Raw genomic sequence first — 25,141 nt, 5'->3', positions numbered from 1 at the left:
CCTGTATTGATCTTCTGACTGATGAATGGGAATGTTGTTATAGGCAACAATTTACTTGCATGGATCTGTTGATACCTCTACTCAGAAATATAAACAATAACCTCAAGAAATACACTGAACATGTTTTTTATTTTTGAAAATGCAAATGTAAAAAAATTATAATTTTTTATTTACTAAGTCATCTTCAGTTACAAGAAATTTTTAAGCTTTATTGTCAAATCTAATTGAGTAACAGTAAGAGATACTTCACTAATAATTCAGGCATCAATAGAAATAAATATTTGAAAAATTGTGGAATATGTATTTACAATAGATATTGTAACCTGACTGGAGAATTACATGATGAATATCTATGCTAAAATACCTTATTTTCTCAATCTTCTGTTTCCATATACATATATCCGTGCAAAGTAAGTATAAAAGGTCACATAAAAATTAAGATATTAAAATATAATTTAACAGTTATTATGAGAATACAGTACATTTTAATTTCTCTAGATGAACTTATTATATCATGTGTTGTGGTAGTAATATTTTAACATGATGTTTCTAAAATATAAAGCCTTAACGAATCAGGGCTTCTACAAAGCAGCATTTTATCACGACATAATAACATGGGATGGTTTTTGATTTAACAACATATCATATGATACATAATATTGATACTCACTTAGTTCTCACAACACACCATGCTTCTTCTAAAACATAATAATTCACATGTAATTCCAACAGTTTATCTCTCACTTCTACTGCAGGTTTTCGACTATATGCAGAATAAGCTATTTTTGTTCGAGCCCTTTAAATTTAAAAACAGTAATTACAAACATATTTACAGAAATATTGCTAGCAAATTGATAATATAACTCTCAGTGGATGAAGATGGATCTGTATGATCGAATTAAGCAGCTGCTTTGAGAGATTGGTTTTCACACAAATATTTATGTTTTTAATGTGCTGAATGTTAAAGCAGTTTGAAGTTTGTTATATCTAAGCTAATTTAAAGCTGTACTGTGTGGCAGGCTGATAGTTTAGGTTGTAAATTTTGCTTCACATAACCCACAAAAGTGTCTGCTAATAGAATATAGTCACCTAGAAGCCGGGGCTTGTAGCAATATGGATTCCAGTAGATAGTCTCCCATCTAGGAACAGATAAATTGAGATGAAATTCTGCCAAAGAAGTATTTAGCAGTGGGCATCCAGGATACTACCACAGATAGGAAAAGCCAGGATGTTCATTTAAATATGGCACAATAGAAATTTGGCTGTTAAGTTAGAGTTCTTACACAATCCTGAGCAAACTCAAAGTTTGAGGTGTTCAATCACTATAACCAGACAGAAATTTTTCAACAAATTAATATTTTTCTTCTAGCCCCCAAATTAAGATAAAATGATTTCTTTCACAAATGACAGACTGATCAAAATAATTTTTAAATCCATACCTGTTGCACTGGGATGATGACCTGAGTTCAGGTCCCCTATACCCAAAGCCAGTAATATCCATTCATATCTGTGACTAAAGCATAGGGAGATCCCAGAGACTCACTGGCCAGCCTGGCTGGACTCTATGCTCAATAGACCTTGTCTCAAAGAATAATATGGAGAGCAATCAGGAAAGACATCCACCACCGACTTCTGGTCCCCAGACATGCTCTCCTCTCTCTCTCTCTCTCTCTCTCTCTCTCTCTCTCTCTCTCTCTCTCTCTCTCTCTCTCTNGTATGTCTGTCTTGTTTGTCTACCTCTATCTCTCTGTTTTGTGTTGTCCTTGTCTCTTTGTCTCTGTCTCTATCTCTTTCAGGCACATAACCCCCCATACATGAAAACCATTTCTTTGTGTATATGTGTGTTTGACTAATGAAAGTGCTTGTGTGTATGTCTGGAGACCAAAGGTCAATGCGGAATGTCTTTCTTTGCTTAATCTTTCACATGGTCTTTCACTGAATGTAGAGTACAGCTATACTATCCAGTAAGTCTGCATATGCTTGTCTCCAGTCCTTACGTAGGAGGCACCTATGTAAGTCATTGTTACTGACTTTTGGGGCAAGGGATCTGAATTAGGTTCTTTATCCCAGTGTGACCGGTCCCTTATTGACCAAAGCATCTCCCCAGCCCTGCAACATTATATTGCTCATATTTGATTTAGATTTGAGGTTCTATTGAACCCACATCAGAAGAAACAGTACTTTAAGATACCTGTTTGTTAGAGACAAGGTTCCACTCTATACTTCAGGTTGACCTGGAACTCACTATGTAGGCAAGGTTAGCCTTGAACTCACAGCAGTTTTCACACTGCAGTTTTCCAAGTGATGGGGTTATAGGTATGCCTTTCACACCCAGCTTCTTTTTAAATTCCAGAGATGAATATAAAAATGCTTATGGGAATATGTGCATATGAGTGTGTGTGTTTGTGGGTGTGTGTAAACAAACACATTTTCCTTTTTCTAAGGGCTAGTAGCAAGTAGTGTCAATTGTACTCAATGAATGCTCGTGACTTCTCACCTCAAGTCTGCATCCTCATAGTGTGGGTGGTTCACAATTGGATGCAGTGTAGATAGTTTGATGCTCGCCATCGTTTGCATAGCGCCTGCAAAGACAGCATCTGGGAAACAAGTTGACATTTCTTAGCAAAACATTTCAAAGAAAATAAAAAGTCCAATGTGCCCCTAATATTGGGATTCAAAATAAGAAAGATGAAGGGTCCTTACATAATGGCCACTGATACAGGTATTATTCTTATTCAATATCTATTCTTTGCCTTCTGTAATATTTAGCTTTTGCTTCACTGGTGGTAAGAGCTATACACAAGACTTTTAAATTTTATTTCACATTTGTTAATTTGGTGTGTTTGTGTGTGTGTGTGTGTGTGTGTGTGTGTGTGTACATGTATACATGTATACATGCATGAGAGGACAGGAGACAATTGTTGGGAATTGGTTTTCTCCTGCCAGATGAGGCCTGGGAATTGAAATCAGATCCTCAGAGTTGGTAACAAGTGCCTTCTTAACCCACTGAGCCTTCTCACTGACCCCATGCACAATATTTTTTTTATAGGGATCCAGTGACTTGGTTTGTAGGACAATGAATTCTGTTTTTCTTACTGTGGAGATAAATAAATAGGTACAAACATTGCAAAGCTAAGTGATCTTCCAAGACTAAACAGTTGAAACCTATCCAAATTCACCCTTCACTACTTCATCAAAGCTTCCTACTGCACTTCAAGAACCAGTACTACAGGGAGAAACTAGACAAAAGGAAAACTCCCCTGTAGTACTATGAACTATGCAAAAGGCCAATATCATAGCACATTTTTTCAAATTATTTTGTTGTTATTGTGAATTGCATTCATGTGGATCTGTTAGAAGATTTCGTTATTTTAATATTCATAATTCAGGGACTGGCGAGACAGCTCAGTTGTTCAGAGCTCTAACTTCTCTTGTAGATGACCTAGGTTTAGATTCCAGCACCCACGTGGAGGCTCACAACATCTGTGACTCTAATTCAAGGGGATTGAATTCCTATTCTGATCTCTACACATATCTGTATGAATGTTCTGCACATACATACAGGAAAATATGCATAGAGTTGTTCCTGTAATATTAATAATTAAGTTCATTGGTTGCCTTTTACATCTTATCATTTCTCCAGCTCTGCAAATCATTCATTACTAGTTGGTATACATTTTTGGAAGTATAAACTTGGACATAATTAGTTTTACATCAAAGTATTACACAAGCATAGGACATTTTATTTATTTCTACTGAAATCATTATTTTTTCCAAATATAACTAAGCACTCTAATCAAACACAACTTCATAAAAACATGTCAATAAATACGAAGTGAGGCAGGACAATAGTGCAAGCACAAGCAAACACATGCAAACTCACAATGAAAAAGCAAAATTGGCTAAAAATAACCTGTCAGGGCATCAAAAGCACAGTAACTATTGCCACACACTCAGGGCCAATCACAACAATCCAGCAGTGCCCCCAGTTTTTAAAGGATCAACCAAAAACATTCCTGAGGCAGCTTAGTTTCCCTAATCCCATATAAACCCCCAACTTTTTTTTTTTTATAACAAAGAGCTTTTACATTGGAATCTTTCAGAGTCTGCATCATTGCCTCTTCTCATCCCTGTTTCTTGGTCCCCCCACGGGAAACAGGGTTCATACAACAAGCAGCAGCAAAAAGCCTGCAACAACTGGCACCCACTATGGATGGACCTTTTCCTTTTGAGTACCTTTTGGGTCCTCCTTAATACTCTTTTATGGTCATTTTCTTTCTTGTTTGCTGCCCCCACTGCTGTCCCTGTCCCAGCTCTCCTCCGTGTCTTGAGTTCGCTGTTTTTGGTGAGTTGACCCCTCTTGGTAAGTTGGGGCTTTCTTTTCTATCCCTACATTTTCTTTACTTTCCCCTGTTTGAATTCCGGGTTAGGAACTCTCCATCATGACTCGGTTCGCCCCTGTATCTCCCCATAAGGGCTGACCACCTAGGAGGTAGAACCAATAAAGGACCATCCAACAGGTCCTTTTTGCTCAGAGACGGTATGTGAGTATATGGCCGCAGCCTAACAAACCGCAGAAGTCCCTCCCTATAAGCAGCACACTCGGTCCATGAACACTGCTTTCCAAGATACAATTGTTGCCGCTCACCTCTCATCTTCTGACCACTTTCTTCTTTGCTGCCGCCTCCTCACAGACTCTCCTTGTCCTCCTCCTGAGGCCCATCATGAAGAATGAAGAAGCCTTCCCTTCTCCACCACCCGCCTAAGTCCCAAGGGAGGGCTGCTGCCTTGGATCCTGTCCCACTGTTATAGCCTCTACCTGGCCTCTCAACCCACAGTATGCAGAGCCTGGAGCAGAAGCTGCCTTTTCTGGCTGTTTTGCTGAGCTATTCCTGCAGCGCTTCGAAGCTGAGGTGACCTGGGCTTCACTCACCTCAACTATCTTGGCCCCATTGAGCCCTGGTGTGGAAATTGCAACAAGTCTGCAACAACTAAGAGCCTAGAACCATGAGGAGTGTCAATATTATCCTCTAGTGATGGAGTGGCTCACTGGAGCTGACAGCATCCTAAGAGAATATCATGGCTAGATCTGGGGAAGATGACAATCAAAACTGAAACATAATTCCTACTGAATGTATATTTTTTCCAGACCGTTTTGAAGTAAGACAATTAAACCACTAAATACAGCTGGAATGCTTAGCTGTGTGTGACAAACAAACATGTATGTGTTCCTTATATTATATATGTATAACAACTTACCTGGCCTGGTGTTGTATCTGATCCAGTGTATGAGCTCTTCCTGAGGCAGGTTAGTAAACTCTCCCATGATGCTCCATTGGTAATGGAGGTTTGCACAACCTTGTATTGACATCATTGTCAGAATACCGAAGACAACATTCTCAAAATGAACTCTGCAAAAAAGCCAGCCAAAGAGCTGAAATAAAAAACCATTTATTTATATTTCTTATATGAAGAGTACTATTGGATCAAAAGTACATTCTCGCCTTCCTACTGAATCCAAAGTGGATTTCCCTTCATTTCAGTACAGACATACAGAATGCCCACTACTGCTTCCAAACAGCCAACATGCTGCAGTGACTGGCTTGGTTATAAATGAATTTTCTGTGTTATTGAGTGAATTGAGGGTCTTTCCAGGACTGATTTGCAGACAGACACTAGGATTAAGGAACTATACCTTGAAATATGCTATACTGAAATCTTGGCTGATTTTTTTTGTTTGGTTGGTTGGTTTTGTTTTTTTGAAACAGGGTTTCTCTATGTAATAGCCCTGGCTGTCCTGGAACTATCTCTTGTAGACCAGGCTGACCTCAAACTCATAGAGATCTGCCTGCCTTTGCCTCTCAAGTTCTGGAATTGAAGGCGTGTACCACCATGACCCAACCATTTGACTGATTTTTATGATGACTTGAGTAAGCAAAGGAAATCCCACTAGCAATGATGTGTATGTTCCTGACAGGAAAATGGGTGCTAGATTGTCAATGCCGAATGAGGTACATCTAGATGTACTGAGCGTCTATCTAGTTCCTGTAGTTGTCTAGATAGTTTATGTATCTATGAGCTTTAGTAAAGAATAGCAGAATGGAGAGTTTTTGAGGAATTCTCTTATCCAAGCAGGGCCACTCTGGATTTCCGCAGCATTGGAAATGTGCTGTTTATGGGCCCAACTCACTTGCACAGACTTAAATGCTAAAAGACTTTATTTGTAGACATGATGATAACAGGGAGCAAGGAATATTCAATTGCCCACCAAAAAAAAAAAAACATCATTCACAGTCTATCAGTATTTGTCAAAGCCACTCTCTTGCTGACAATGAATCAACCAACTGACATTTACAGTCATTGAACATAGTTAACTCAAAGCACTGATGTGTTCATATTTTGGATGACTCAGCAAAGTCATGACATCCCCACGGTAGTCGCTTTAGTTGTTCTAGTAACAGTCACTCAAGAATGGGTGGCTTACCCGTCGGGAGCAGATTAAAGAAGCCATGATGCACATGTGGGGTGTCAAAAACAGCTTCAACCGCATGATTAAAACGGCAAGAACTGTGAATACCAGCAACTGCAAGGTGTGAAAAATCAGCTGCAAAACACAAAATAGTCACCTAATGTATTTTATACATTATAAATTAACAGATCAAACTGAAGTGTCTTAAATTTTCTTATACAGGAGGGCAGAGATTTTCCAGCATAGCATTGATGTGCATTCGACTATTCAACTAAGATTTTGTAATATAATCAATGCCAGAAACTGTCCTGAGTGCTTCCCATAGGGTGTTGAGCAATTCTACCCTCATGAGGCTCATGTGCTACTGCATTTAGTGAGAAAGGGACACCAGTAACTCACTTTATATAAATAAGTTGCAATTGAGTAGACAGTGACAAGAACAATGGGCAAGAAGATGGAAGAGGGGAAAGAGCCAAGCAACAAAGACTGTGGGAAAGGCCACATGAAGACATTGTATCTTAAGGAGCAACAACACAGGGGGCAAAACTGAAAAAGTGACATCTGGAAAAGGATTTGATTAAGGAGGGGCAGAAGAAAAGGTGACAAATGCAGAAAGCTCCATATATGCACGCGTGTTTCATTAAGAGCTATCATTGTAGTACATAACCCAGGCTGTTTATAAAGGAGGATTGTCCTAGTGTTTGTGCTAGTCACTACTTCATTCTGCTTTAACAAGGCTGCAGGCTCCGCAGGCCAAAGACTTCAAGTAACTCTTTCCTGAGACTTTCATACAGCATAACCTTTACTAGAAACACATGAAGTGAATGTGGCAATAGCCAATGTAAATGGCAGCTAAATATTTACATCCTAATTCACCAATATTCAACTAAATTACAAATGTGTGGGGTAACAAATCTTTTTCTGTCTGGTCATTCAGCTCCCAAATAATGACACAAAGACTTCTTATTAATTATGAAACCTTGGCCTGTGGCCTGGGTTTGTCTCAACTAGCTCTTATAACTTAAATTAACCCATTTATACTAACCTACTTTCTGCCACGTGGCATTATCTTTCTTCCATCTTGTACCTCCTATTTTCTCTCCATGTCTCCTGGCTTCTCTTATGTACCTAGCTTCCTCCTCTTCTTCCGTACTCTCCCCGGAAATCCTGACTATGCCTCCTGCATAGCTATTGGTCATTCAGCTTTTTATTACAGCAAACACAACAGTACATCTTCACACAGTGTGCTAATACTCAACACAATGTGGTATTTTCATTTATCAAAAGGCATACAGTCATCTTGTAATTTAGAATGAAATGAAATAAACACTGAAATAGTAAAATGACCAACTTCTGTAATCCCAAGCTAAAAAGATCCTAGAGATAGCCAATTACTTTGACATACACATTCCTTCTAGGACTTTACGCAGGAAATGATCAAAACACACTGGAGGGTATTTTAACTGCCTCAACTGGAAACAGACTTTGTGAATAATATAGAAGAACAAATGACAGATATGCCACATGGCCAGAAAAAATACTATTAAAAGATTTTTTAATGGAATGCAAAAGGTTTTAGGAAACATGAATGGCTCCCTAACAGGTCTGAGTGGGTTTTGCCTTTTACCCTTCTCCCCTTATTAAACTGTGAGATTAAATCTTAAAGCTAGTCACCACGGTCTATTTTCTTATTTTGTCACTGACTTATTCCTAAGACAAAATGCCAAGTTCCAACAATCAAACTTCATTATTTGGATACACTGACTAACACATCCAATCAGGACTATCCATTCACCCTAACATAAACCTCCCCCTTTCCTCCCTTAAAACCTACTCCTGTAAAACAAAACAAAACAAAACAAAACAAACAAAACACCTGCTGCTGCTGCTTTCTGTCTGCCTCTGCCAGATCTATAGGCAGCCCCCATCCCAACTTGCCCTTCTAGGGTAATCAACCTTTGTAATGAGAGTTTGGTGCCTTGGTTTATCCCATACTGACTCCAGTGGGTTGCCCTTCCTTACAATACAAACTTGTGTTTATAATATTCTGTAAAATAAATGAATAAATAAAATGAAAACCCATGTATCTATAGCACAGAGAATAAGGAGGTTGATAAAGAAACACACCGAAAAAAAATCAAAGTTAAAGGGTTACTTCTGGCAATTTTTATCTGTTTTCTGAGTTGACTTTCAAATCATTATTACTATTCAATTTTGAGACCAAAAGGAAGAAGTCCCCAAAGAAAGTGAGTACCACTGCCCAAAGTTCAAGCAGCACGGATATGCATCGGCAGGAAGGTTGCACCCCTGCGAACTGTTCTTCAAGTAGGGTTTAACAGATAAGGCTACCAAGAATGAGAGCTTTTACCTCACCATTTTCAAGGATCTGTTTTCTGAAAGAAAAAAAAATGATCTGTTTACTGAACGCCCATTACAACATCATTACATAACGATAAAGCTGCTTATCTTGATCTGGGATTTTAAGTTCTTAATTCTTCCTAAACTGTGTAAAATACAAAATGTAAAACACTATATATGCTAATAAAATTAAAGAGTTTTAAAGACATAATTTATGATTGTTTTACGTATGGTATATGAAAAGGCTGATCTTTGATTAAGTTAGAATACGTTCTACTCATCCCAGGAGACTTTACCTCTGGAATGACATACTTCTGTTTAAATATTTAAGCTATGAATTATAAATGCAATGCTTTCAATGATTACCATTGAACTTTAGGCTTGTTTTAAATTTTCACAATTATAAACTACATGAATATTTTATACATACCTCTGTAAATATCTCTAAGGCATATAAATATTTTACCTCTGAAAGTCCCAATTTATTGACTATCTACAGTAACATACAGTGTTCTAGCTACTGCACAGCGAGTATACTATGAATAGTATAGAAATTATTTTTTATGTTCATAGAATTTATAGTAATCTGATACACAAATAAAAAATGTCTATTCTATTTCTCTACAGAAAGATGGTGCTTTATAAATGGCCTTACAGGAAGGGATATTTTAGGAGAAAGAGGTGAGATTGTGATTGGAGGGGATTCACAAGTGTAGTCCTCAAGGTGCTCACAGGTCTTCTGGAAGGCAGGAGAGGAATCCGATTACTCTGATCCTTGCAGCTTCCCACCTAAGCATTGAGGCAATGTTTTCTCTCAGCACTGAGAAAAGCAGTACAGAAAATTATTACCACTCCTGCTGCTGCAGCAATTGCTATCGTGTGGTTCTTAGGCCTTGGCATCTGGATAGGAGGATTGAGGAAGAAATAGGAAATTCACACTGGACATGCACTAGAACAGATCAGCCACACTGATGGGAATTTGGAAAAGAAGAAAATTGAGAGAAAAGTCAATACAGTTCTGACTCATTAAGTTTCAGAGAGGAACAAGGACTTTGTTGAGAACAGGAATGGAAGCCATTCATACATATTCTGGCATAGAATCTGATTACCTTTTGTCCACATACCGAGACTTTGAAGCTAAGTTCAATGTACTGTTTTGTTTTTTTTTTTAAATAGAGAAAACAAGATAATTCAGTGGGTAAATGTTCCTGCTGCCAAGACTGATGATCTGAGATTGATTTCCAGAACCTACACAGTAGAAGTAGAGAATCATCTCCTCAAGTTGACCTGTGACCTCCACAAGTTTGTCATGGTATGCACACACACACACACACACACACAAACACACACACAGCTGCCTATGCAACACATACACACATATAACAAATATGTAGTAAATGTAATAAAAAAACAAAATTTGCATTTTGATTGGAGACTAAACTGGAAATAAAAATTGAGAACCACCACCTCAGGAAGTATTCCCCACAGCCATGACAGGTTATTCCTGGAGATGCAGCAGCACTGGTTAAATTCATTCATCTGGCAATGGCTTTATAGGCATGAAAAAATGCAAGAGTAGAGGAATATGAAGCCACACCAAAGTTCCTGAAAACTGCTGAAGCCAGAAAGAGAGTGGAAGTATTAGAGTCCCCTCAAGAATGTCCTGAGACATCAATTCATTTGCATGTGAAGGTAAGCCTATGTTGAAATGGATACTGTGGGATGTCAGAGATGCTACACAATAAGAAATGTGCTGAGCATCCCAGTCTGACTTGTTCATTGACTAGTTCTTTTAAGGCCGCTATTTTAGGTTCTATTATGGATCACTGTTCCACCCAGATGACAGTATCAGAGAGCCAAGAAAGGGAAATAGGTCATGGAACCACTACTCTGAGGGCTCATGGCAGGCATGGGCCTTTAGAATTTGGGGTGTGCTGCTGGGTAGTCAGTGGGGGAGGAGTACCCCGAGAGGCCCACTTTGTCATGTATCATATCTTCAAAGAATGCCCTATCATCTGTGATCAAAACTACATGTCTTCTAAAATATCCTTGCCCCAAAGATTACAGGGGACATTGACCACGATAGGAGGGAAGGAACCATGGTTACCATCAAGGTCCTTCCAGTACACAGGTAAGACAGTAGTGCAATAGTCTAACTGGCTGCCCAGTAGAACCTTCCACAAGCAGACCAACACCACCATATTTGTCATCCACAAGAGGTCCGGTTGTTACTCCAGGACCTGTACGTTGTTGATGAAGAATGGAAAGAATGGGCACTGTATAGACTGGCCTGCCCCCTCCCAGTGCTATCCCCCTCCTCACCATATCTTTATCTTAGATAACAAGGACTTTTTCGTTTTCGATTACATTTGCAACATCAGATAAATGATGCTTTACCTTCACAGTCTGGGAGCTTAACATGCAGCAACTTGCCCAAAGATACCAATGGACAATCTTACCCCAAAGAATGAGGAACAGTCCTACTATTTGTCACTCTATGTTTCCCATCATTTCACAATGTTCCTAATGATGTCCATTACATGGACTACATCCTGCTGCTCAATATCTAAAAGGGTATCTTTGCCACTCCTTGAAGATTTGGTCATACTCAACCTCTGGGTGGCCCCTGAAAAGCTCCAGTCTTTTCCTCCTTATGCTTTTTTAGGATTTGCCATAGCTTGAAAATTACACCCCTTGTCTTTCAGCCTGACATTTGAGGACCAATACACCTTGGCAGATCTCCAACAACTCTGTGGCTCTATTGACTTAAGTTGCTTTTGCTCATTTTGGAGTGAGAGGTGAATTCCTTGTTTCCTCTACTTGATCTGCCCCTTGGCAAGGATAAGGCTCACATTTGTAGGGTAACCTCCCTTCTAACTGTAACGTCTTTAGTTAGACACAAGCCTCATAGGCCTCTCCTAGCAATCATACTTTGTACTACCACAGGTACTTTGGGAGAATTTGGCAATCAGGCTTTTTAATATGGGTACATCAAGTGTTCTTGTATCTACAAAAAAAATCATGTCAAAATTTGAAATGGTCTTTTGCCTCGCCCTTAAGGTACAAATGCTGGCCTAAAAGGCTACTTTTTTTGAGGCAAGTAGTTATGGAGCCTTTCCTGCAACTCACTCTGTAGACCCTGCTGGCCTCAAACTCACAGAGATCCTCCTGTCTCTGCCTCCAGAGTGCTGGGATTAAAGGTGTGTGCCACCACTGCCTGGCCCCTTTGAGTGCTGGTAGTCAATGAGGCAAGCCAATATAAGACTGGGTGCCCCTGAGGCAGAGTCAATAAGGCCAGGGCAATAGGTCCCTGACTCCAACTGAGTACACTTCATAAAAATAATTAAAAGGAGGGAATATGTAGGAGGAGACTAACAACCAGATCAGAGCCAGTCAAACATGCACATTATTAATTTCTTTAAGAGTCAACCAGAATTCTGGTTGATTGATGTCATGATGACCTGGGTCAGAGAGAGAGACAGAGAGACAGGCAGAGAGACAGACAGACAGACAGAGAGAGAGAGAGAGAGAGAGAGAGAGAGAGAGAGAGAGAGAGAATAATGCATTCCAGATTGGCACCACCCCTGGGTCCTGGAAGGGAGTATAAGAGGCCTGTCCATACCCTCAATAAAAGTAGTCGACATTGGCTTTTACCTGGCTCCCAAAGTCTGTGTTGTTGATTCTGCACCTTCTATACCCCTACCCCAAGATGCTACGCATCCCTTGTAACAACTGGGGACATTTTATATCAGCATTTCTAAGCATGAAGCTGTGGTGTTTATGTTGTTGCTATTTTAGGTTTTTCTCCATGCTGTAATCCTCTTGAACACTGTAAAGATTTGTCATTCAAATTGGTTTAATAAAATACAGACTGGTCAGTGGCCAGGTATAAATATAGGTGGGTCAACCAAACCAAAGATGATGGGAAGGAGAAGGGTGGCATTGGGAGATGCTGGTCAGATGCAGAGAGAGCAAGATCAGCATGCCATATTGAGTAAAGATACTGCCATGTGTCAGAGCATAAATAAGGAATATAGGTTAACTTGAAATATAAGAGTTTGTTAATTATAAGCCTGAGCTACTACTTGTCAGCAGTTAAATAAATAAATAAATAATGAAACAAATAAAATCTACTGAGGAAATCTGCATGAATGGATTGTAGCTGGGCCAAGAGAGGATCTAAGTATGCTACCAGAGGTAGAGATTTAGAGATTTGGGTACCCATGATCTTTGGAGCCCAAATGATTCCATAATGAGCACCACTTACCAGACACAGAGCTTTAGTTTGTAATATTTTTGTTGCTATCGTTTTAATCTTGCATTGGTAAAATATGTCTTTGTTATGACCCTACTCCTCAGTTTGGGAATGGGATCTTTTCTTCTGTGCCAGTTACTGTTAAACATATGTGTTACAATTGTTTATGCTGTGGAATATTTATCTTAATGATACAAAGATGTTTTGTGTTCTTTTCTGTTGCATTTGTTTAACTCTGTGAAGCTGTGATACTTTGCCTGTCTAAAATACCTGATGGTCTAATAAAGAGCTGAATGGCCAATACTAAGGCGGGGGAAAGGATAGGTGTGGCTGGCAGACAGAGAGAATAAATAGGAGAATTCTGAGAGAAGGAGTTGGACAAACAAGAGAGAAGAAGGGACAAGAACAAGGAGAGGAGGACACTAGGGGCAAGTTACCCAGTCACACTGCCAATCATGAAGTAAGAGTAAAAGTGAGATTAAAGAAGAATGAAAAGGAAAAGGTCCAGAGGCAAAAGGTAGCTGGGATAATTTAAGAAAAGTTGGCAAGAAATAAGCCAAACTAAGAATGGACATTTATAAATAATAAGAAGACTCTGGATGGATTTATTTCCGAGATAGGTTGTGGTCCCCCAAAAGACTAAAGAGCCAAAGAGTTGGAAAAATAACATTTTGGCTTATGAATCTGGAACCAAATTTTCAAAAGAGCCAAAAGAATAAAACAAACAACATTTTGGCACCTAGCATGTGACTGCATTTTCATGTAAGGTCTAAGAAATCTGGGGAAAAAAGAAATAAAGACAGAAATACAGACAGTAAGGAAGAAGGAAAGAAGGGAGTGAGGGAGGAAAGAAGGAATGAAAAGGACACGGCTCCCTTAAGAGATGCTGCTGTTCAACTGGCAGTGCTAAAGAGAAACTATAAATGGCAATGCAGATGCTGACTTCCTGCAGCAGGAAATGTTGAATGAAGTTCTCAGTTACAAATGTCCCTGTGAACTTTAGGCTTGGCTTTCTCAACCCAAGAAGTGGCCCAAGTCAGTCACCAAAGCTCCTCAGAGGTGCTAGCCTCACTGCTTAGCATCTTTTTGCTCATTTAGATGAAAAAAAAATCTAAAAAAATGCAGTAAAAGAGATCCAGATGGATAAACCTGGTAACAGGTTCCAGTGTATTTTACAATAACCTTCCTCAAGATCCAGTAATATCACTTTTGGGTATATATCCAAAGGATGCTCAATCGTGCCACAAGGACATGTGCTCAACTATATTCATAGCAGCTTTATTTTTCACAGCCAGAATCTACAAACAACCTAAATGCCCCTCGACCATAGAATGGACAAGGCAAATGTGGTATATTTACACGATGGAGTACTACAGTGCAGAAAAAAATGACACCTTGAATATGCAGGAAAATGGATGGAGCTAGAAAACATTATTTTGAATGAGGTAACCCAGACACAGAAAAATAATTATCACATGTACTCACACATAGGTGGTTTTTAAACATAAAGCAATGAAAACCAGCCTACAAATCACAATCCCAGATAACTTAGACAACAATGCGGACATTAAGAGAGACTTACATAGATCTAATCTACATAGGAAGTAGAAAAAGACAAGATCTCCTGAGTAAATTTGGAGCATGGGGACCTTGAGGGAAGTTTGGAGGGGGTAGGGAAAAGGCAGGGAGGGGAGCAGATAAAAATGTAGAGCTCGATAAAATTAATAAAAAAGAAAAATTATAATCACAAAAGACAATCCTATTACCATTAATTAGGAGACTTAATATTGGTAAAATGCCCATATCATCCACATTAACCTACATATTCAGTACTATATTAAAACCATCATGTATTTTTTGAATAAAGAGAAATAATCAACTCTAAGTATGAAACCACCAAAAAACACACATAGCCAAATCAGTTTTGTGCAGGAACCACACTTCTTGTTTTCCATAAGATTATCAAACACAGTATACCACCAAGGCTCAAGGCACATCACAGAAGAGGGTTGAAAGCTCGTAAGAGCTTAAAGATAGGAAAAAAGCTATGAAATGCTATTCTAGACATAAAATGGCAGTTGCACACATAAACTCAAAGTAGGTGATGTTACCTTCACAAATCTATTTGAAATACAACCAATTAAAATGAATCAAAGACCTCAATATAAATCTGACCTCACTGAAGCTAATAGAAGAGAAAGTGGAAAGTAGCCTTCAATGAATGGGCACAGGAGACCACTTCCTAAATATAGCACCAGAAACACAGACACCTAGAACAACAATAAATAAATGGGACCTCCTGAAACTGAGAAGCTTCTGTAAAGCAAAGGACAGTCAATAAGACAGAAAGGCAGCCTACTGAATAGGAAAAGATCTTCACCAACCCCACATCAGAGAGAACTGACCTCCCAAATATATAAAGAATTCAAGAAATTATACATCAAAATTCTAAATAATCCAATTACAAAATGTGTACACATCTAAACAGAGAATTCTCAACAGAATCTCAAATGGCTGAAAGACACTTAAGGAAATGTTCAACATCCTTAGCCATCAGGCAAATGCAAATCAAAACGACTCTGAAATATTATCTGATACCAGTGAGAAAAGATAAGATTAAAAAAAACACCAATGATATGTCATCCTGGAGAGGATGTAGAGTAAGGGGAACACTCTTCCATTGCTGGTGGGAATGCAAGCTTGTATAATCCCTTTGGAAATCAGTATGGCAGTTTCTCAAAAATTTAGAATCTACCTACTTCAGGACCCAGCAATACCACTCTTAGGCATATACTCAAAGGACACTCAATCATACTACAAAGACATTTGCTCAACTATGTTCATAGCAGTATTATTTGGAATAGCCAGAACCTGGAAACAACCTAGATGCCCCTCAACCAAAGAATGGATAAAGAAATGTGTACATTTGTACAATGGAGTACTACTCAGCAGTAAAAAGGAAAAAATCTTGAAAATTGCATGCAAATGAATGGAACTAGAAAAACCTATCCTGAGTGAGTTAACCCAGACCCAGAAAGAGGAGCATGATATGTACCCATTCATTAGTAGATATTAGCTGTAAAGCAAAGGATAAAGAGCCTATAGTCCACAACCCCATAGAAGCCAAGTAACAATGAGAACTCTAAGAGAAGCATATATAGATCCCCCCCCCCCCGGGAAGGGGAAATAGACAAGATCTTCTGAGAAAATTGGGAGGTTGGGGAAGGGTGGAATGAGAGGAGAAGGAGAGAAGGGTAGGGGAGAAGAACGTGAGGGAATGGGATAGTCAAGAAGGGGAAAGGACAGAGATAGAGAACAAGGAAAGAGACATCTTGATTGAGGGAGACATTATGGGGCTAGCAGGAATCCTGGCACTAGAGAAATTCCCAGGAATCCACAAGGATGGCCTCAGCTAAGACCCCAAGCAATAGTGGAGATGGTGCCTGAACTAGCCTTGCCCTATAGTCAGATTGATGACTATCTTAAATGTCGCCATAGAACATTCATCCAGCAACTGATGGAAGCAGAGGCAGAGATCCACAGTGGAGCAACTGACCGCCCAAAGTCCAGTTGAAGAGTGGGAGGAATGACAATAGGAGCAAAAAGGTTAAGACCATGATGGGGACACCCACTGTAACAGTTTACCTGAGCTAATGAGAGCTCACTAACTCCAGCCAGTCAGAGAAGAAATCAGCATAGGACCAAACTATTTCCCTCGGAATGTGTGTGACAGTTGTATGGCTGGGGCAGACTGAAAGCAGTCTATTTTCAAGAAGCAAAAGTAGAGGGTGAAAAGTATTGGTTGCCATGAGTCTCAGATAAGCCTTGGACTTCAGACTTTGTATTGTGTTTGAATTACTAAAGACAACGAGTACTTGAAGACTGATGAGTGTGTTTTATATTAAGAGATGCCATGAGTGAATGGAAACAAGAGATAACGTTATGTCTTAAAACTGATATATTTGGGGGATCAAGTTGTGATGATTCAGATTGTCATCTTGACAGTATTTAAAATCACCATGGAAACAAACAAATCATTGGAATGCCTATGAGAGAAGATCTAGATCAGGTTAATTATAGTGGAAAACCCCCTCCTAAATGTGGGTGCACTATTACATTGCCGGGTAACTCAAAGGAGAAGGCCTGAAGTGGACAAGCATCACCACTCTGCTTTATGGCTGTGCAGGCGGTGTTCCACTGCCTGCTCCCTGTGACCATGATGGACTGTGTCCCCTGGAAAATTAGTACAATAAACCCTCCCTGTCTTATGGTATTTTGCTATAGCAATGAGACCAGTAACTACCACAATGATCTCTGTGTACAACAGGAAGCTATCTAAGGCATTTTGAATAGTTTTCTTTTTTATGTGGATAATATATGTAACCAACAAACGAACACAGAATACCAGAAAGTTTCATATAGTTTTGACTATATAGACATTTCAAAATTCACATATATTAGGAATTCATTCCTTGCTTCAAATTATATTAGGTATGGATAATATATATATATATATATAAAGTTTATTGTCTAAGAAGAAATAAATCACTAAGAATAATTATACTAAACAGATCTTGAAAAAGATCTAAAACTTCACTTTCAGATATGTAGTCAATAAAAGACTCCCCTATTCTGAATTAGTGCCTCCCATCCACCTGCCCTCACAAGCCTTTCTTCTTCCACGTTTCATCACTTTGCCAGTATCTGAGGACAGTTTTCACATCTCTATCAGTAATGGTTCATACAGTGAAATGTTCCACGTCCCTTCATTCATTCTTATGGAAGGAATTATCAAGGACACTAATTTAGCACCACACACATCTCCAGCTTCCATCTGACACACACGAAACAGAGGGTGTTTATTAGCTCCCTGGTTTGGAAACCATTGCAGCAAGTGCACTCGAGGTCTTAATAGCTTCACTGACAACCTCACAAAATCTGCTAATAAAAACACAAGCATAGAGTACACAGGGCTTGAAAGAACACTCAGCATGGTTGGTACAATATTTCTGAAAATATAAACTATCCAAAAATTAAAAGATATTAAGTAAAATTAACTGATATAACTACTATTATTAAACATAGTTTGAAATAACGTTTCTTCAGAAGGTATTTTTCTAAGTTATTTGTGATACAAGTTATATTATATTTCATTGGCTCCAGTCTGTGCCCTGATTACAACAATTTTACTGAAACCACTAAGGATGTGATACTACAAATATTTTAAGAAATAATTTTGGTAAAACATTTAACATTTAATAGTTATATAGAAGTATAACAGTTGTTTCTTTTCTGAAAGTTAGAAATAATGATGGCTCAAATAAAACAGGTTATTTGTTTATGAAATTTAAACTCTCATGATATATATATACAAATTAAGTAAGTTTAAAATTTTAATTATTTCGAAGCATAAATATACCTAAAGCAATTTTGAATAGATAGTCTAAATCCATAAGAGTAACATTTTTTTAAAAATTAAATTTATTTCTTATTTCCTTTTTTGATCATAATGTTGAAGTAAACAGTCATTCAAAAATTAATATTTCAATAAGTTACTTAATAATGAACATGGTAGGATTAAAAAAAAAACTCTGAAAGAATTACCTTAGGTAAGTGTTTGTACATAAGACACATATGATATCACGAGCAATCTGTAAACAGAATCAATCAATGAGACTTTATGACGTACTATAATATATGAAAACATGAACTCATTAGTATAAACCTCCCGTACCACCAAGGTTCTTTTCCTTTGCTTTCTTCATTTGTTTTCTTTCGTCTTTTTGGATATAAACGTATCCCTCGCCTAGGTCACCCTGGAACTAATGATCCTTGTGACTCAGCCTCCACATCCTGAGATTACAGGCATCACCATGAAAATCACCTTCTTAATGTTAAAGCCTCTGTAATAGATGGCTCCCAGCTTTAAATCATTAACTTATGATAGCTTCTTGGTGTATTCAGTGAAAGTGGTAGAATAAATCTTACATCTATTTCAGCTCTAAAGCACGTAGCTTGGGTAAGTACTGAAACTATTTTAGCTGGGCAGCGGGGTGGGGGGAGTCAGATTACCTAAAACCTATTCCAGGCACCATAGCTGCCACAGCCCTCTCTTCCTCTGGTTCTTCCTCTTCCCTGCTCATTTATATTCCTGTTTTACTCCAACTCTAGGTAATTATTAAATAAGTTATTGATCCATCTGCTTTCTTAACTACTCTCAATTCAAGGTAGCTGCTATTGGAGGATTATTAGTTCTCACCAGAAAGTACCAGATGATGAAGAGGGAAGGAGGAAATGTGTAAACAAAGCTGGGCCACAAAGGATTTACCGTGTAAACAAAAGAATCCATGGATACATAAAAGTTCGTACTTCATAAAATAGCTTATAACCCAAATGAATATGTAAATATAGTTAGCTGAATAGATACTTAATCTTTAGAAGAAATAAAATTTAAGTGTAAAAATTTGAATTTCATTTATTAATTTAAGAGCATGTTTCATAGAAAAATATTTCAAATTCAAGGAAAACTTAAATGTAATATTAATTTAATATGTATCAAATAATATATATAATTCTAGTCACATATTCAGACAATATGAGGGTATCAATACAAATATCAGTTTGTAGGAATTTAATATTTATGCTCTCTCAGTAGAATCAAATTACATACATCATCCTTCTATGAGGTTCTTTTATACAAGTGAAAATCTAACTGAATATCAGCTATATCCATAAAGTGAAAAATAAGCCATACAGGCAAGGTAAGAATGAAGAGTTGACAAGGAAACAGAAAGGAGTGGAGCTTTAGTGGCTACAGGTGTGTGCCTCTGTGTGTGCGTCTCTTTGTGTGTGTGTACATATGTGTTTATGTACACACCAGTTTAGGCTTTGCAGTATTTGAATACTAATAAAATATTTGAGAGTATCTGTGTTTGATTAAAAAAAAATAGCATAGCTATCCTCTGCTGCACTTCAATCAACAGTTACTTCACACTTTAGTCTCTAAGTTTATGTTGAGCCTGGCAAGAATGCCATGGTCTACTTTGATGGAGTACAGAAACACACACTGTAAAATATCTCCACTTTGAGCATGGTAGACCGGGGCACAGGAGAACAGTAGCCTTCTTGTCATCCAGCCCATTCATCTTCCCCTCCCTTCTGACTGCCCCAGTGGAAAGGAGCTAAGTCAGGTATAGACTTGGAGGGCAGTGGCTTCTTTATTCAAATGATTACTCATATTCTATGCTGAAAGACAGGGAGAAGAAATAGGGCACAGGGACATGAAAAAGACATGCAATTTTTAACATTAAGTATATAAAACTCTTTCAATTAGACCACAACTGGAATTGTGGGTAAGGAATCATGTTATAGCTTCTGCTAAACAGGGAAAAACAAACCTAGGTTGACTTAAGACACTACTAACAATATAAATAAAGATGGCTCCTGTATGCTAAAAGTGTGGTGGTGCACGCCTTTAATCCCAGCACTGGGGAGGCAGAGGCAGGCGGGTCTCTGTGAGTTCTAGGTCAGCCTGGCCTATAAAGTGAGTTCCAGGACAGGACTGTTTCATAAAAGAAAGGAAGGAAGGAAGGAAGGAAGGAAGGAAGGAAGGAAGGAAGGAAGGAAGGAAGGAAGGAAAGAAGGAAGGAAGGAATTGATTCTCCAATATACTAAAAGTAACCATGAGGATTTCTGTCATTAAAGTCTTAAACCATGAAAATATGCTAGTGAAAATTTAAAGATAGTTTCTTTTAACACGGCAAGGTCTTTTGATGTAAAAATAGCGCATGTGTAAGGAAAGATTGTTTTGGTGCTTCTGTAGCTTTCTCCTACGCACTGCACATCTACTCAGAGTAGATGAAGACTTTGAATGTGCTCACACTACTTCTCACTCATGCCACACAACTACGACTTTATTCTTTAGCTACTTGTGCGGTGTTTCACACTGCGTGCTTGGTCAGGGAGTGGCCACGTTTGGCTTATCCATCATGCTTTCAAGTAAATGCAGTTCTTTACATATAGTCAGTGTTTGGTAAAATTACCTTTGAAATAATAAAGCATCTTTAATAGTGTGATTTTTAAAGTTTAATACCAAAACCACCTGAATAAAATTATTTAGACAGAAAAAAGAATTAAACCTAAAAGTAAGAAGGGATTTGAGCAATTAGCATTAATTTATTATAGTTCTTTTCTTGAAACCACACAAAGTGTTAAATCTTTACATACCTTTTTAAAGATAAAGTACGTAATCACTATAACAAGTGGAAGCAATAATGTCTTTGTGTATCTCAGTGGAGTCTAAAATACAGCAAAAGATTAAAAATGGTTAATTATGAAATTTTACTTTGAAGCAGTAAATATGTCAAACTGAGTGTCATAATGTTATTTACTAAAGTTTAAATTTTCTTGTCTTTAACAAAATATATGCTTATTAATTTCCAAAAAATAAAACAATTAAAATCGTTATAAAAACCATTCAATGAAGACAGCAGCCTAGAAGCTGTTCTATGACATAGTTAAGTGGAAAGCTTTAAGAGTAATAGGCTCTACTCCATGGGCTGAGAGGGCCTTCAGAAATTTACAAAAGTGGTGAAAGACCAGTTGAGATGTACCTAGAACACTATCATTGTATGTGGTATGAATGGTCTGCATAGGTTCATTTGAATGCTCAGTCATCAGGGAGTGGCACTATTTCAAAGGATTAAGAGGTGTTTTTAATAGAAACTGTGTCTCTGGGGTGGGGTGGGGTGGGGGACTTGGAGGGTCCAAAAGCCCAAGCCTGGTCCCAGTGTTTTTCTTGCTTCTGCTGCCTGCAGATTCAGACAGAGAACTCTCATCTCTCTCTCCAGCATCAAGTGTGTCTGTATGCTGCCAAACTTCCTGCCACGCTTCCCACTATGATGATAATGGATTAAACCTCAAAAGCTGTAAGCCAGACCCAATTAAATGCTTTCTTATGTAAGAGTTGCCGTTGTTGTGATGTCTTCTTATAGCATAGAATACTGACTAAGACAATGTACCAAAAATTAACTTCAACTTTGTCGTTACCTGGTAGGGAGAGGGCAAGAAAAAAAAAGGCTCATCCAAAAGGAAGGCCAGCTGGCCCTGGCTTTAAGAAAATGACTGGCAGTCCTACCCTTCAGAAAAGCCCCCAGCCCTCACATGATTCAAATATTAGACTTGAAGCTTTGAAATTGCTTGAGGGAAATATAGATAAAATTTTGAATGTCTCAGCATAGCAAGGACTTTCTGCAAAGGATGCCAATAGCAAAGGAAATAATGCCAAGAATTAACAAACAGGCTATGCAAAAATTTTTAAATTTCTTCATGAGAAAGGTAACAATTGCCAAAGCAGGCAAGAGTTTAATATCAAATTATATGAAGGACTTAAAAATAAACACTAAAATATCTAACTAATAACTTGAACTGAATAGGTAGTTTTCCAAAAGAAGTGGAAAAGACAATGGGTTTTGAAAAGGGGTCCATAGTCATATTCTTAGCCATCTTGCTCCGTCAGAATAGCTCTCATCAAGAAAACAATGTTGGCAAAGGTGCAGACAAAGGGGAACCTACTGGCGGGATGGAAATCAGAGCAGCCACAATAGAAACTAACAGATGTCCCTCAAATATCTAGAAGCAGAACTATCAAAAGATCAGTACATCACATCTGTGGCATAGCCACAGAACTCTGAGCCAGCTATCACAGAGATACGAGCACATCCATGTCTAGTGTTTCACTATTCACAAGAAAGGGAACATGATTAGGTTTTTATCAACAGATGAGTGGATAAAAATGTTATGATGATACAAAGTGGAACTTTATTCAGTAGTAGAGAATATTGAAATCATGACTTTGTAAGAAAATGGATGAAGTTGGAATTCATTTCACTTATGAAATATTGGTATCTGTGTTTGTCTGCTGTGTTAGTCATGATAGAAGAAAGGGGACTATGGTAGGGGACGAATGTATTTTGTTGGAGGAGGGTAGAATTAATGAACATGTGTGTCATGAAAGTAGAGAAGGTTAGCATTTTCCAGATGAAGGAGCCAGTAACAGTGAGCCAGGGAATATGGAGTAGAGCCGTGGGCTAGGGGATAAATAAGAAAAAAATGTTAGGAGCTACACATATAAAAATAATTTTAAAATCTATAATTAAACCCATTATTTTTTATCTTAATTTGGAGATTAACTAAACAATTAATAGGCAAAAATTATCCATAACATCTATGAACCTAGATTTGATTATGCCTACATATATTTTTCTTTCTTTTAGGTGGTATTTTTCTACATATGAATAATGCTAGATTTTATGTGTATTAATAAGTACAGGTCCTACAGTCTCACTTTCTATACTGAAAAGTTCTATTATTTTCATGATTGTTTCTTGAGCTAAGAAAAAATTACACCAGAGTAACCACAGAAAGTAGAGAGAGTGCAGAGTGTTACCAGGCAGACAGTTCTGTACACCAATTCTCATATGAACTCACTTGACACGTTACTAATTATGCTTATATGTCATATGTGCAAGAAACTCCCACTCTGAAGTCCTACTGTGACCTGTCCAATAGATAGCTGTCAACAACAGTTTCTGAGTTAATGGGTAAGAAATAATAAGATTTCATTACTTTGTTAACTTAGAATTCATAGGTATTAGGCAAGAACAGATTCCGAGACAACATTTTTATAGTCTAAGAAGAAAACTAAGCCTCACTCTGAGGCTGTGCATTGAAGAAGTGCACTGCATTGGGGGTTCAATGACCCAATAGAGACAATGTGCCTAGTTTTCTTCCACTGCACATGCAGAATTATGTTACATGGTTACATCCTCTTAGTCTATGATCTTACAGCAAAGCAATGTTTTAACACCTTTGAGTCTGAGCCTTTTCAAAGGTGAATGGCATGCCATTCTATAACTTAAACTGTATTTCTTCACTAAGAGTCACTAGCAGTTTGTCTATCTAGGCAATAATCTGTTACAAGTTTTATTAAAGTGATTTTTATTGAACTCTACATTTTTCTCTCCTCCCCTCCCTACCTCTCCCCCCCTTCAATCCTTTCCCAAGGTCCCCATGCTCCCAATTTTCTCAGGTGATCTTTACTTTTTCTACTTCCCATATAGATTATGTATGTCTCGCATTGTTGTCTAAGTTCTCTGGGATTGTGATTTGTGGCTGGTTTTATTTGCTTTATGTTTAAACACTTTTTTTAATATTTAGGGTAATAATGCAGTACGAGTAACTTTCTTAAAGAAAAAAGTTTTTAATATAATTTTTCTACCTGGTTTCTCAGTGGCACTAGTCAAAGGAATTTTTTTTGACTAGCTATGATTACTTTGATCAGACATTTAACCTAAATTAACTGCTTTAGCCATTATCTAGAGTTCTTTTAGAAACAGACTATTAGGCATTGGTTTTATAGGTAAAATTGTTGAAAAATGCCACATGGCTTACCAACAATACAGGAAATAGAATAAGTCAGGTGTTTCCAAATTGGTATTTCAAACCAAATAAAAAAAACCAGCAAAGAACACAATCATTATATGTGCAGAGAATAAAAGGAGAAAAACATTCATACCGCTTGTTCCATGAAGTCAAATTCAGGAGCACAGGTGTATATTAAGGTATCAAAATCTGTGTATCTTAAGATTCTGGCTGTTATAAGGTCACTCAAGCGAATCTGGAAAAAAATAAAGCAAAATGAACAAAAATTACATGGATAAATGATATTGTCCAAGTGTAATAGAGTAGATGAATCCAAGATGCAGAGGTGTGCCTCCACATCAAAAATCAAATATATAGAAATGAATATATTCAGCAGTGGCTTATAAGACTACTGAAAATAAATAGGAATATCAAGTGTGCTGGTTATTTTTTTGGCAATTTGACAAAAACTAGAGTCTTTTGGTGCCACTTCCACAGCAGTGACTGCCGTGTAGTGACAAAATGCCTCTGCTCTGGCTTTTGCCTGCTGAAGGATTGGGGTTAGAGCTTCCTGGAGCGAAGCCCCAGGTGGTCCCCCTGGCAATCAGCGGTCGAGATAGGACCTGATGCCATAGGCA

The 25,141-nt window shown here is 38.0% G+C and overlaps 1 protein-coding gene across 1 annotated transcript in view; it reads right to left on the bottom strand.

Moving 5' to 3' along the window:
* The window catches only part of Dpy19l2 (dpy-19 like 2), a 137,898-nt gene that overhangs the window by 4,417 nt on the left and 108,340 nt on the right, over positions 1-25,141 (bottom strand). Inside the window, exons 14-21 of the mRNA XM_050124888.1 lie at positions 24,658-24,759; positions 21,309-21,380; positions 18,687-18,733; positions 8,838-8,862; positions 6,485-6,604; positions 5,260-5,434; positions 2,498-2,597; positions 671-796 (exon numbers count right to left, since the gene is read on the bottom strand). Of these exons, the coding sequence (XP_049980845.1) occupies positions 671-796; positions 2,498-2,597; positions 5,260-5,434; positions 6,485-6,604; positions 8,838-8,862; positions 18,687-18,733; positions 21,309-21,380; positions 24,658-24,759 (767 nt within the window). The remainder of the gene's footprint in view (positions 1-670; positions 797-2,497; positions 2,598-5,259; positions 5,435-6,484; positions 6,605-8,837; positions 8,863-18,686; positions 18,734-21,308; positions 21,381-24,657; positions 24,760-25,141) is intronic.

Source organism: Alexandromys fortis, unplaced genomic scaffold (genome assembly GCF_014885135.2).
Source record: "Alexandromys fortis isolate MF-2015 unplaced genomic scaffold, M_Fortis_MF-2015_v1.1 scaffold_204, whole genome shotgun sequence".
Lineage (NCBI taxonomy): Eukaryota > Metazoa > Chordata > Mammalia > Rodentia > Cricetidae > Alexandromys > Alexandromys fortis.
Note: the sequence above shows the minus strand (reverse complement) of the source record. Positions and strands in the feature narration are given on the sequence as shown.